General features: G+C 34.7%; 1 protein-coding gene across 1 annotated transcript in view; it reads right to left on the reverse strand.

Moving 5' to 3' along the window:
- LRP1B (LDL receptor related protein 1B) overlaps positions 1-14,329 on the reverse strand; it is a 374,764-nt gene that overhangs the window by 238,017 nt on the left and 122,418 nt on the right. Inside the window, exon 19 of the mRNA XM_077956546.1 lies at positions 12,108-12,307. Coding sequence (XP_077812672.1) covers positions 12,108-12,307 — 200 coding nt within the window. The remainder of the gene's footprint in view (positions 1-12,107; positions 12,308-14,329) is intronic.

Raw genomic sequence — 14,329 nt, forward strand, 5'->3', positions numbered from 1 at the left:
GGCAACAAGGTTCAAAAGCAATTTTTCAAAAAAAAAAAAATAAAAGCATTAAGAAACGACAGGAACATGAAGGATGGCCAACATTTCCAACTGTTATGATAGAATATTGAAAGTTTATTTTCCTGATATTAAATATCATAGTCCTTCACTGAGACCTTGCTGGGATGGAAAGTAGTTTTTCCTTTTAGTATATGTCATAGGGCAGGAAAATCAGAGCTGATAGTGCCTGAAAGTAGATTATATGCTAACTTTTGAAGAGTGATATTGATCAAATGTCCAAAATAAACTTGTATCCCTCCTTAGTGTAGTAGTTTATACTGGGACACTTAAAAAAGTGTAATACATAATGTCAAAGCATAGAAATTAATACTGTGGCTAAGAGTGGCGGATCACACCTGTAATCCCAGCATTTTAGGAGGCCAAGAAGGGTGGATCACCTTAGGTCAGCAGTTCGAGACCAGTCTGGCCAATATGGTGAAATATCATCTCTACTAAAAATATAAAAATTAGTCAGGCATGGTGGTGCATGCCTGTAGTCTCAGTTACTCGGGAGGCTGGGGCAGAATAGCTTGAGACCAGGAGGCAGAGGTTGCAGTGAGGCAAGATCGTGCCACTGCACTTCAGCCTGAGCAACAGAGTGAGACATTGTCTCAAAAATAAGCAAATAAATAAATAAAATAAAACAAAATAAAAAAAGAAATTCATACTGTATTTCGAAATCTTTTTCAGATTTAAGCCATTATTAGAGCTGAAGGCATCCATGGCCCATTATTTTCTAGTATTTCTTGCCTCATGTTGTCTACATTCTCATTTCAAATAATATGTACTCTCCATATATATTAGGAGTATTAGATTTAATACCATTTAATCCCTTCCTGTCTCTTACCTATTTTTAAATTGTTTATAATAGAAGGTCAAATATAGCCATTTCAATATTTACTATCTAAAGAGTATTCCTGTTAATGAATGTGAAGTTTTATAAAGCAAACTCTCTAAACTCTTGTATACTCTTGAAAACAAGACTGACTAAAAATACATTAGTAGGATGATGACAGTTCTCTCTAACCTGTCAAGTAAACAAAGCAACATTGCTTCATGCACTCGGTAAAGCATATTCCTTTTGCTTCAAAACTTTCTGGGCCCTTCTGCTGGTGATAAAGCCTTCATGGTACACAGAAATGTGATAGTCTGAACCAGACTATAAGTACTTACTATAAGAATTATTATATTCAACACACATATACATAAGGAATTTCTTTGTTAGAGAGTCTTAACAAAAAACAGAAGCCTTTGAAAAGCATTTGCCTCTGGGACAGATATCAAGTATAGTTATTTACATGAGTTTAGTATCTGGTCTTCTCATATTCCTGCAATGATAAATACATTTCTAAAATAAAAATGTAAAAGAGTGTAACATATCACAAGCATTTTCAATGCTTGTTTGCATTAGATCATTCTTGCATTTCTATAAATAAATACCTGAGACTGGGTAATTTATAAAGAAAAGAGGCTTAATTGGCTCATGGTTCTTCAGGCTTTACAAGAAGCATGGTGCTGGCATCATCTGTTAGGCCTCTAGGGAGGCGTCAAGAAGCTTATAATCATGACAGAGGAAGAAGGGGGACCAGACACATCACAAGGCAAAACAGGAGCAAGAAGCAGGTGGGGAGGTGCCACACACCTTTAAATGACCACTATCATGAAGACAGCACAAGCCATAAGGGATCTGCCCCCATGACTCACCACCTCCCACCAGGCCCCAACTCTAGCACTGGCAGTTATGATTCAACAAGAGATTTGGGCAGGAACAAATATCCCAACTATATCAGTGTTCCAGGTAGTCCCAGCAAAAGGGAAGAGTAAGTGAGAGAATTGGTAGAACAGCGCTTCTCTGTCCTAGATTCAACCTCAGCCAAATTCCTGTTAAGAAATGTTAGAAAAGTCACTGAATACATAGAACCCCTATTCTATGAGTAAGAACAACGCACAATAGTCTGCCAAAACAACATGCCTAAATTAGGAAGTAACCTGAAGTAAACCTACTGATCCCTAATCTACTTCTTCTTTTCGCATACTCCACCACCTTGTATTTGGAATAGATGAAGTTGTTGAAAATTATTGAAAACTCAAATGAGGGTAATACTTAAAATGTCCCTATGTTTACAAGCATGTGGAACACATGACATTTGCAAAAAAAAAAAAAAAATTCCCTAAACATATATGCAAATTTAATGTATTCAAAGAACAAAACTGAAAGGCATGATTGACACTGAAATTCTAAGACATTTTAGAAATGGCAGTTAATTTCAATTTATTTTACTGGTTTAGAAACATTTCTATAGTAACTGAATTGTATTTTGCTCCCTTCCATTAACTTTTATTGTATTGTAAACAGCAGCACATCAACACTGTGGGCATAAAATAGTCTACTGTTTGTAATGGACTGTGAATGATAGAATTTTTTTTCAAAAGTACTAAAATGCAATATCTTACCAAGAAAGAAACACTCTAGAATATTATAAAATAGTGGAGGTGGTTGGTGGGAAGTATTCTTTCAACTTCCTCTTTTTTTTTTTTTTTTCCAGTGGGCTACAGTGGACATTTAAAATTTCTAAAAATCCAAATGCAAGAGCTATTGGGTTTCAGAATATGTGAACACAAAATATTCTATTTGTCTCTTTCAGTGTTTTTATTTTTGTCTTCAGAACAAACTCTTAAAACATATTTTACACCATTTCATCAGTAACATGCTGAGATCTAGATTCCTTTTTCCAACATTAATTAGACTAACACTGCATGGGTTATGATTTAGATTTTTAAATCCAAACACAGAACTGCCCCCTTACAACACAAACTGGAATCCCAGAGCAATAAACAAACAATAGAGTTAGACTACAATACTGACACTTTAATATGAGGCTCTGCAGGTCTAGAAGTACAGAAACAGTTATCCTTTAAATGACGAGCTATAGTGAACATAATTGCTAGAAATTCTAAACAATTTTGCTCACGAAATATAAAAGAGTTCAGTGGTAACTATAGTTCAGAATCATACCCAACTATTACTCTTCAGAGAAAATTAACAGTTAGAGTATAATTTTTTCTAGTATGCTGGATAAAATATGTACATAACCAACTGACTTAACACAAGGTTAAATCATTTTTTGATACACAGAAGAGTATCCTGAAAAAAACCAATTTATTGGAACATATAAACTTAAAAACTCAAGGTCAAACATAACTTTTTCTTAGTTCACCCTTTTGTTATTACTATTCACACAGTATTTTCAGCCTTTTCTTTTCCAAAATAGTACCTCTCTGCCTAAGATATCTGAAGTTCAATGGCACAAGCAACCAAAATTGAAAAGAAGTAAATCTGAATTTATTTACTTTGATACAAGTGGTCAAAAATAAATTCCAGTCAAAATATAATTTTCTAATATTTAACTTTCTTTTCATTAAATGGAAAATGAAATATCTAAGCTAAGGTATATATACAATGTTATTTCTAAAATTTTTCTCAGGAGATATTTTTATCTTATGTTCATACACAACCCGTTCAGAGAAGGCTGTAGGTAGGGAATATAGTAGTTACTTTAACATAGCAAACTCTAATATGCAAATATCCCACTAAATCATGGTGCTATGGCCTTAATGTTGGTGTCTCCCCAAAATTCATATGTTGACACCTAATATCTTATATAACAATATTAGGCCTGGTGCAGTGGCTCATGCCTATAATCCCAGCACTTTGGGAAGTCAATGCGGGTGGAGCACTTGAGGTCAGGAGTTCAAAACCAGCATGGCCAACATGGTGAAACCCCATCTCTAGTAAAAATTAAAACAAAAACAAAATTTGCTGGGCGTGGTGGCAGGAGCCTATAATCCCAGCTACTGGGGAGGCTGAGCCAGGAGAATTGCTTGAACCCAGGAGGCAGAGGTTGCAGTGAGTCGAGATCAAACCACTGAACTCCCTGCCTGGGAGACAGAGGGAGACTTCACCTCAAAAACAAAAACAAAAAAAAAAAAAGAAAAGAAAAGAAAAGAAAAAAGAGTCTTAAAAGGTAGAGGTGGAGGCTTTGAGAAGTGATTGTCATGAGGGTTCTACCCTCATGAGTGAAACTAGTGACCTTATATAAATGGCCCCAGGGAACTGCCATGTGAGGATACAGCAAGAAAGCATCTGTGAAGCAGACCCAGCACTCACCTGACACCAACTCTGCTGGTACCTTAGTCTTGAACTTCCCTGCCTCCAGAACTGGAGTAATACATTTCTGCTGTGTCTAAATTACCTAGTCTAATGTATTTTGTTGTAGCAGCCTGAACAAAGTAAGAGAAATACATACTGAGAAATGAGGTTGTCATTACATCACGTACTGTAAATGTGAAGTAGCTTTGGAACTGGGTAATGGGTAGTGGCTGGAAGGGTTTTGAGGTACATTGCCATAGAAGGACCTTAAGAGCAAATGTGGTGAGAGTTGACAAGAGGAAAGCTATAGAGGAAACCGTAATGTTCTTAGAGATTATCTGCGTGATTGTGATCAGAATGTTGGTAGCAATACAGATCATAAAGGCCATACTGATGAAGCCTCAAATGGGAATGAGGAACATGTTTTGTGTGTTTGTTAAAAAAAAAAAAAAAAAAAAAAAAAAAAAAAGAAAAGAAAAGAAAAAAAGAAAATGACACAGAAATTGTTGAACTGTGTTTGCATCCTATTGTTTTGTAGAAAGCAGAGCTTAACAGCAATAAAATAGGATATCTTCCAGAAGAAATCTCTAAGTGTTAAAGGAGGTACTTGGCTTTGTTGCACTGCTTATAGTTAAATGCAAGAAGAGAGAAAGGAATTACGAATGGAATATATAACTAAAATGAAAGCAGAAAAAGATTTGGAAAATCCTCATCCTGGCCGTCTTGTAAAGAATGAACAAGCATGTGATAGAGAGAATATCAAGGGTGTGGCCAAGGGGTCATTTGATAAAGAGATTAGTATAGTGGAAGCCAGGTGCTGTTTATCAAGAAAATGTAAGAATGACCTCAGAAGCATTTTGGAGGTCTTCAAGGCTACCCCATCCATTACAGGCCCAGAATGCCAGAGGCGCCGGAGCAGAACAATTTCAAGGCTCTTCTCCCCATCTTTCAGTGTGGTGCTCTTTAGCCAGCCTAGCTGTGGTGCAAGCAGGCCCGGATGCAACTCAGGCTGTCCTTTTGGAAGTCAAATATAGTAAGTCTTAGTGATGTTCACATACTGGAATTTCCACTACGGCACAGAGTGAACATGAAGCAAGGGTCTGGCTGCCTTGATCTAAATTTCAAAAACAATGCCACAGACAGCCTTGGGGTTGGGGTAGACAACTGCCACAGGGGTGGGGCCACAGTAAGAACTCCTGTTATTGGGGCAATGAATAATGGAACCATGGAGTTGGGCCACTGCGGTGTCCCTTATAGGGCAAGGCCAAGGCCAAGCAGAGCTATGGGGGTGGAGTCACCCAGAAACCCCAGACTGCTAGAGCCACCAGCTTCCAACTTCAGCCTGGTAGAGCCACAGGCATGAGATTCCAACCCGTGAGAGGTGGAAAATGGGCTACACCCAGCAAAATTATGGAGGCAGGCCCCCCTGGAACTTTTGGGGTCCAACAGCCACACCTGTGTATCCAGAAGGCAAAATTTAGAGGATTTTATTCAAGAATATTAAACCTTTCTCTATAGCTTTCCTCTTCTTCTGAGCTCTCACCAGATATGCTCTTAAGAAAAGATTATACTGCAGCCTTGAGATTTATTTTTTTCCATTTTGGTTTTGGTGTTTGGTCAGGATCTATTGCCTCTTTCTTCTTTCTTATTTCTCCCTTTTGGAATGGAAGTGTTTATCCTATGCCCAGCACACTATTGTATTTTGGAAGCAGATAACATGTTTGATTTTACAGGTTCACAGCAGGAGAACGATAAATTATGTCTTAAGTTTCACTCATATCTGATTTAGATAAGATATAGATGAGACTATAGACTTCTGAGTTAGTGCTGGAACAAGTTAAGAATTTGGGGGCTATTGAGATCAAATAAGTGTATTTTTCACATAAGAAGGACATGAATTTGGGGGGTCCAAGGATAGAATGCTATGGTCTGAATGTTGACATCCCTCCAAATTCATATATTGGAACCTAATACCCAATGAGATAGTACTAAGAGGTGGGCCTTTGGGAAGTGATTAAGCCATGAGGACTCTATCCTTGTAAATGGGAATGGTGCCCTTATAAAAGAAACTCGAAAGAGCTCACTAGTCCCTTCTACCGTGAGAGGACACAGCAACAAGGCACCATCTATGAAACAGACAGCGAGCTCTTTACTAGACACTGATTCTACTGGCACCTTGATTGATCATGGATTACAGAAATGTAAGCAATAAATTATCCATCCAATAGTATTCTGCTAAAGCATCCCAGACAGACTAAGACACAGTATAAACATTTTAAAGCAACATCATTGCTCTTTTCATTTTGAAAAAGACACAAAAAATATTTGGATTTACTGAGATACATGCTTCATTTCATAGTAATTATATTCTAGTGGTTTTGTTTTTGTGTGTTTTTTCCTCATATATTATGCAATTTACCTGTCCAATATTTAAATCAATCCAAAAGATTTCAGGTGTGGATACAACTTTATTTGTGTAAGTGTACACTTATAACTATTAATATTAGAGGCTTTAACAAGCAGGTTTCAATCTTCAATTGTCTGTTCAAAAACAAGGGTGCTGTGTGAGAACTGGAAAGACATCAGGCCCTGGAATTAGGTAGATCTCAGTTCAAATTTTGATTCTCCTGATTACTAGCGCTATGACTTTGGACAGGTTACTTAATCTCTTTGAACATATTCCCTTGCTGGCAAATGGCTTTAATAGCACTTATTACATATATAGATTAGTAGAATAATTACAAGAGCACATATTGCATCAAGCACAGTCCCTTGAAATCAGTAGGCTTCTAATAAAATAATTGGTTCATAAGAGGATGACCCCTGTTCTTGGAATCCCATTAGCAGGCTAAGAAAATGTCTGTTGAAAGACAAACTAAATAGTATGTGTAAAACATACAGTACAAGGTAACACTCAAGAGTATAGGTTTTCTCCCTCATCATTACTTTGATTAGTTTACAAGTGTTCAACTTTAAAATATGTTAATAACCTTTATGATAACACTCAGGACAGGGGATTGTTTTGGTAGTTTGATATTTTCATCAAGGTTGAATGAGAAAGCATTTAATTATTACAGATTTCCAACCTCCCTCTCTTAGGTTTAAATTAAGGGAGACTCATTTGAGATTCAAAAGTGGAGATTTGGCAAAGATGCTAGAAGTGTTGATTGATCCATGTAACTGGAGGCTTAAAATTTTAGTTCTGGACTTTCCTTTCATGTAATATTTTTCAACACCCTTATTTCTACAAATGAGGCAACTGAGGCCCAGGGAATTTAACTACACTGTTCAGGGTGAATAAGCTAGTTAGCAGTAGATCCTATCCCAACCTGACCCCCAGCTCCTTGAGGTTCCCAGACTTCTTTTAAGATCTTAAAGGTTTTATTTCTCCTGTTTGAGGAGATCTTTCGCTTAAAGACCAGTACTCCAGGCCGGGCGCGGTGGCTCAAGCCTGTAATCCCAGCACTTTGGGAGGCCGAGACGGGCGGATCACGAGGTCAGGAGATCGAGACCATCCTGGCTAACCCCGTGAAACCCCGTCTCTACTAAAAAATACAAAAAACTAGCCGGGCGAGGTGGCGGGCGCCTGCAGTCCCAGCTACTCGGGAGGCTGAGGCAGGAGAATGGCGTAAACCCGGGAGGCGGAGCTTGCAATGAGCTGAGATCCGGCCACTGCACTCCAGCCTGGGCGACAGAGCAAAACTCTGTCTCAAAAAAAAAAAAAAAAAAAAAAAGATCAGTACTCCAGCAAAGGCATATTACTTCTTATCTAAAATCAAAGCCTAAAATTCTCCTAGGAGGGTTTCAGTTGGGGAGTTGTAAGGAATCAGTCGCATATGTATGGACCTAGAAGAATACTATTTTTATTCATATATTAGGATCAGTGTGCTTTTGTGTAACAATGTATTTAAAAACTGAATATTTCCACCTGGAAAACATCCTCAAATTGCCAAGTTTCTCACTGGACCTATTCCACGTCTCAAGAGAGAGTAGGCAGAAAGAGTGTCACTTATTTGTGAACTTTAGTTAAATTATCAGGTTTTCTGAAATGCCTTTTAGGGAAGGACATAATATAGAATGTTTAATACATCTTTAGAATAGCACTTTTGCTGTTAAAATTAACGCATCTCCCACCAAAGTAGAGCATCGTAACATAGAGATTCTGAATATCTAAATTAGGCTTAGTTTGACATTATTAATTCTTTTAAAAAATATACAAATACATACAAAACTAATAAGTCATCAAATATTGGAATTCTTTTCCCCTAGCTATTCAATAATAATGTAAATCATTTATTTAATTTTTATAATGCCACTACCAGTATTTCTAAGCTTACATATATCTCCAATTTGGTCTACTACATAACTATTGACTCTAACACTGTATCTCCATTCCCACAGCTATAATCACTTCAAATATTTTCTCCTAAAATATTTTAACAGTCTCTAAATTGGTTGCCCTTCCAGGGTCTTTCATTTCACATGCTGTTGTCAAATCTAATAACAGCACTCCATCAACTAAACACCATCAATAGCTCCCTGTGACCTAAGGATAAATTCCAAATTACTTAGCATACAAGGCTTGTGACAATCTGGCCCCAATTTGCCCTTGTGCATCTAGTGTCATTATCTCATTCTTATATGACTTCCAGTCATAGCCAAATTGAGTAAACCCCATGCTATTTCAAGACTCTATCACATCTTTGCGCATGCTGTTCCCTCTGTGTGAAGAATCCTTCTTACATTTTCCCTCTACGGGGAGCTTTTGCTAAATCTCTCAAACTGCTCAAAGATCTTCCCACTTTAGCAGTCTTCACTACTCCTGCCTGCATTTTTGGAATATTTTGCACATACGTCTTACCCCCAATCTAATTTATGTCTTTTCCTGCATATTGGTTTTGTCGATTGAATTATTATCTGAAGGTAGAGACGTATTCATCTTTGCAACACCAGGGGCCTAGCATAGTGCACGGCACAGAAAGACAGGTCAGTAAATATCTAATGAACGAATGAATGAATGAATGAATGAATGATGGTCATAGTTAAAGAGAAGAAATCAGAGCAATTAATAAAAGAAATTAATGAAGATATAAATTAAAATACACTGATTTATTCAGTAGCATGTCTTTTACTGTATCACTATATTATTAATATTATATCATATGTTACTATAGTGAATAACAGTAGAGTGATACAGAGAGATAAAGATTAGGGAGAGGTTCATGTGACTAAGATTGCATCTAAATTTTCCTAAGCTAGTAAATTGACTGATATATTTTGGAATTTTTTGTTCAGGTTTTCAATGTGGTGTGTAGATTTGGTAGGAGGGTGAATTAGGGTGTATCAGGGAGCAAAGAAAGAGGAATGGAAGCTCTCAAACAAATTGTAAGGCACATGTACCTTGGAGATAATCTGAACCTTTGTTTTAAGTCACAGAATTTTTAGAAACCTCAGATATTCTTGAACTAGACAAATAATAATAAAATAATGCTTCATTTATAAAACTACTCTGTGGTGTAAACTGGAATACCTTTGGGGGAAAATGCCCAACTTTTTAAACCATAAAGTCCAAGGGGTGACTTTTCTAAAATTTGGCTTATGAAAAAGGGCTGTTGTTCTAAAAAGTCTCATATATTTTTTATATTCTCAAATTACTTTATCATGACTGGCTTGTCTCATTGCTCTGGTTAGCTCAGATTTCAGTTTTAAGAAATACAATAAATGAGAAAAATAACATTGGTCTGGTTTAAAACAATGTGGCAAGTGATGAAGTAACACAAAAGTTATTGATACGAATGTCTCATTTTCCACCTGCAAATAAACAACTAGGAAACCATAGCGTTCTTTGTCTTTATGTGGCAAATGCAAGTAGAATAATCCAATACCTCTTTACAAATGTGGTAAATTCATGGCTCTTTCTTTCGTTGATGGTAGAGTTGGCATAATTCACACTGGCTCCAATTAGGACCTCATTAGTAACTACCAGATAATTATTGGCCTGCGCTCAGATATTGGCAGATGCCTGATAAGGCACTTAGTGAATTTTTCACGAGTCTTTCTGAGAAAACCTTCAGGAGAAAATATTCTGAAGGCTGTAATTCTACTTTTCTTCCCATTTGAATCTTGATGCATTTTCAAAATCAAGTTTGTAATTTTTAATAACATCATACTAGACTATCTTTCAGCCAAATATTTTACTATTTAATACATTTAGTGCCATTTCTACCTGTTACAGATGTCTCTCTATCCAAAGTCACCACCAGTACACTTTAACATGGACTTAATTTTGAATTAAGGTTAACAAAGCATTAGTCACCACATAAGTGACATAATTTTTTAATAAGTAGGAAATGAAGTCAATAGTTTCTAATAGATCTAATATTTTTTAACAATTTTAGCTTCAAACTTCAAAGACTCAAATGAAAGGCAAATATTTAATGCTGCGGTGTTTTTAAATAGTCACCTACCTAATCAAAAAATATATATAAATTTTGTTGTACAATGAAATTTTAGTAAAAAGTAATACATATACAACCACCTAGCACTTTATATGGAGGCTAAAAATGAAAAGATTTATGGTTACATGGAAAAATATTGACTGTCACAATAAAACTTTCAACTGTGCAACCCAAGAATGAGGCAGAACATTTCATTATTGATTCTTTGGGGGAGATATAACTTCTAAATGCTAAGCGTGATTTCAATCTGTCAACATTCCTTTTGCTGTAATTAAAATCCTAAAGTGTTCTTTAAATAATTTTTCACTTAAATTGCATCCTGATGAGTTTTTTATCTCCATAATTGGAATGTCAACACCTAAGTAAGTGACTCATCCAACTGCACTCTTCGTACTGCAATGTTCTTACCCTTAAGAAAGCACCTCTAAAAACTTCCTGTCAGCATTGCTAATTAGAACGATGAAAAGATATATTTGTTTAAACGTCAACTGACAGGAATGTAGGTAAAATTATTAAGTGGTGTTACTTTGGTGCCTTTTACCTTTTCTCTTTTTAAACTCATTGCTTTATTCCACACTGGAACACACTGGCAGAGTATTACTTGATGATTAAGAAAAATCCTTTCTTCCTTATCATTTCTCATTCTTCCCTCCTCCAGGGGTTTTTGCCTTAAGCTTAATGCCAGAGAAGGAAGCAACTTGACAAGCTAAACTGTTATTAACATGTAGACTTTATTTGGGACCTCTCTTTGAAACTCTTATTTTAAGTGATGTTTGGAAATGTAAACCCCTGATAGCAAAGGTGACATTAAGTTAGTGAAGATCAATAAAAATTCATTTATTTGTTCAGGAAAAAGTCTAATTCTTAAAAAGCTACCTGTTACCTAAAACATTTTGATGTAATTTGAGTCATTTGTGGCTTCTGCTATATCCATGTCATGTTTAACTATACTTGACCTCTTCTCTGTTATATCCTTGTCTGTTACTATTTTGTATGTTAATTATTGTTGCTGCTGTGATTAGGTAACAGTCACATTAGTCATGTACACAGCTTAACTGATAACTTATAAAACTATACTTTTACTCAGTTTTTTAAGAAAATTGAAATCCTAGCAGATTGCAGGAATAGCCTCATATTTACAAGCAAATAACCTTCTATTTCAATTCAATTGGGATACATGTGAATATTAATTTATAAAACTACAGTCCATTTACTAGAAAATCTATTTAGAAAAATACAATTAAAGAAAACATTGATAGTGTAAAATATCTTATGCATAACATATAATTTTTAAATAATTACGTCTCATTCTAATTTATCAATATTTTCATAAAGGAGTATAATAATGTAATCTTAAATTAAATGTTTGATGAGAGAAAGCATATAAGATAAATATATATTTTTTAATAAATATTTTATGACCTGGTAAAATACTAAAATATTTATGCTACTGGACCAACCTTTGTGTCTACGAGATCCATCCATGTTGCTAAATTCAATGTGATTTTCATCAGCCCAGTAGAGTCTATGGTTAACATAATCTATTGTTAGTGCCATAGGTCTAGAAATCTTGGTTTCTATGACAACACTCTGATTGGTTCCATCCATTCCAACACGACCAATATGAGGATACTCGCAGCAGTCAATCCAATACAAATACCTAGGAAAGAAAATCCATAACTATTTTGTTTACAGATTCTCTGGGAGCAAAACATCAAACAATATATTACCTTTTTGCTCAACTGTTTCCACATTAATTCTTGCCATTTCTCTGAATTACAGCTTTTAAGAAGCATCCTTGGATGCAAAATTTCTTATGATGTTTTATTACATATCTAGTATGATTTGAAATATTCATATAACTTTAAAGATATGTTTATTTTAGAACACAAACTCATATATAACAATAATATTATATAATACTATCACAAATGTTAACCAATTATAGATGTTCAAAGCTAACATATGTAAATTTTCAAAAGGTATCTATCAATGTTGAAGGAATACAATTATCACTATTGATGTGTTATCTATGAAAAAGTCAAAAGGAATTATGGAGGTGCACATTTTATTTCCTTAATATACATTGTTAAATATCGTATCCACTAACCAATTATGACTGTTTAAACTAATTAAAATAAATTAAATGAACCGTATTCCTCCTTGGTCACACGAGTCACATTTCGAGTACTTAGTAACCACGTGTGTCTAGTGGCCATCATATCTAACAGCATAAATATAGAGCACTTCCATTATCATAGAAAGTTCTACCGGACAGCAGTGATTTGCATTATGTTATTAGAAGTTCTATATATGACAGTTCAGAAAGTGGGGGAAAAAAACAGTAAATGAAGTAAGTAATATTGATACTATATAAGTAGGTTGAGTTCAGTATAAATATTACACCTGATTAAATGCAAATAACGTATAAGCAGCAGATTACTTAGACATTTTTCTCTGTTTAATGAAGCCATTTGTTTTTTTGTTTTTTCCTCAAAGTAAGAGAAATTACTTTATGTTTTAGATGTTTCCTTGTCTATAAAAATAAAGATTTGAGTTATAGGATCTTTAATGTTATTATCACATTCCAATTCTGAAAATGAAATCTATTAACACAAGTAGATTTTTCTCTATTTCACTCTTTCTTTTTGCCAGGTATAATACTTAGCAATTAGTTCTTCAGATTTAGAAGATTTGCATCCAAATAATTTGGTTTAAAAATGTTTTATATGATTTAAATCCGTATATTCAATTTAAATCTAAAACATTCTTAAAATAATTTTTTTCTCATAAATTCTGACAGACATAATTATGTTCAGATATTTTAAACACATACTAAAAAGGAAAGAGTTTTCAGGAAAAAAAAAAAAAAACACTATCAAATACAAAGCTAACCTAAATAATCATTGTAAAGAACACATGCAATATTGTGTTTTGACAATCATTTTCTTGGTTTGCATAAAAGTATGGCTTATAAAGATAATACAAAAGTTATTTGATAGTCAAACTATCATTGAAGTACTAATGAAATCTGGTGCTTAAAAAAGAAGCAATATATTTTTGATAAAACCTAAACAAAAGGTGGAATGTTATGAACAGAGATTCAAAGATCTCTGAAAGTCAAAATGTAAAATAGACTTGGGTCTGGTAACACTAAGTCAAGTTCACATAGGCCAATACTGGAATTCCTACGCAGTGTTTTTGTATATACATATTAACTGTAAACATACTTTGAAAATCTCAAATTATCAAGTAATAATAGATCCTAAGTCCCTCAAAAGATGATGCTATGGTTTTTAAAATCTTGAATTACATTTGGTACAGTTTTCTTTTGAAAAGTGAACACATGTCAGCGAAATACATCTTCTAGGAAACAAAACAATTCATTCTTTTCTAATAAATTTATGGAGAAGTGCCTTGTTGCCTATACTAGGGATCACGACAGAAGAGATACGAAGGAAGAAACTGAATCAGAAAGAAGTAAAAAGAAAAAGATAGTTTACCTTGTTGAAATAAATCAGAACAATTCTTTTTGCCTTACTGACCTTGAATCTTGGGAATACTAACATGCTAATTTTTGATTTCTCTGAAATATATTTATTCCAGCTTCCCTCACATGTTAGATATGACTAAATTTATTTGCGCTGCTATATGCCATGTTTTTTTTAATAATTGCATATAA

Source organism: Macaca mulatta, chromosome 12 (assembly GCF_049350105.2).
Source record: "Macaca mulatta isolate MMU2019108-1 chromosome 12, T2T-MMU8v2.0, whole genome shotgun sequence".
Classification (NCBI taxonomy): domain Eukaryota; kingdom Metazoa; phylum Chordata; class Mammalia; order Primates; family Cercopithecidae; genus Macaca; species Macaca mulatta.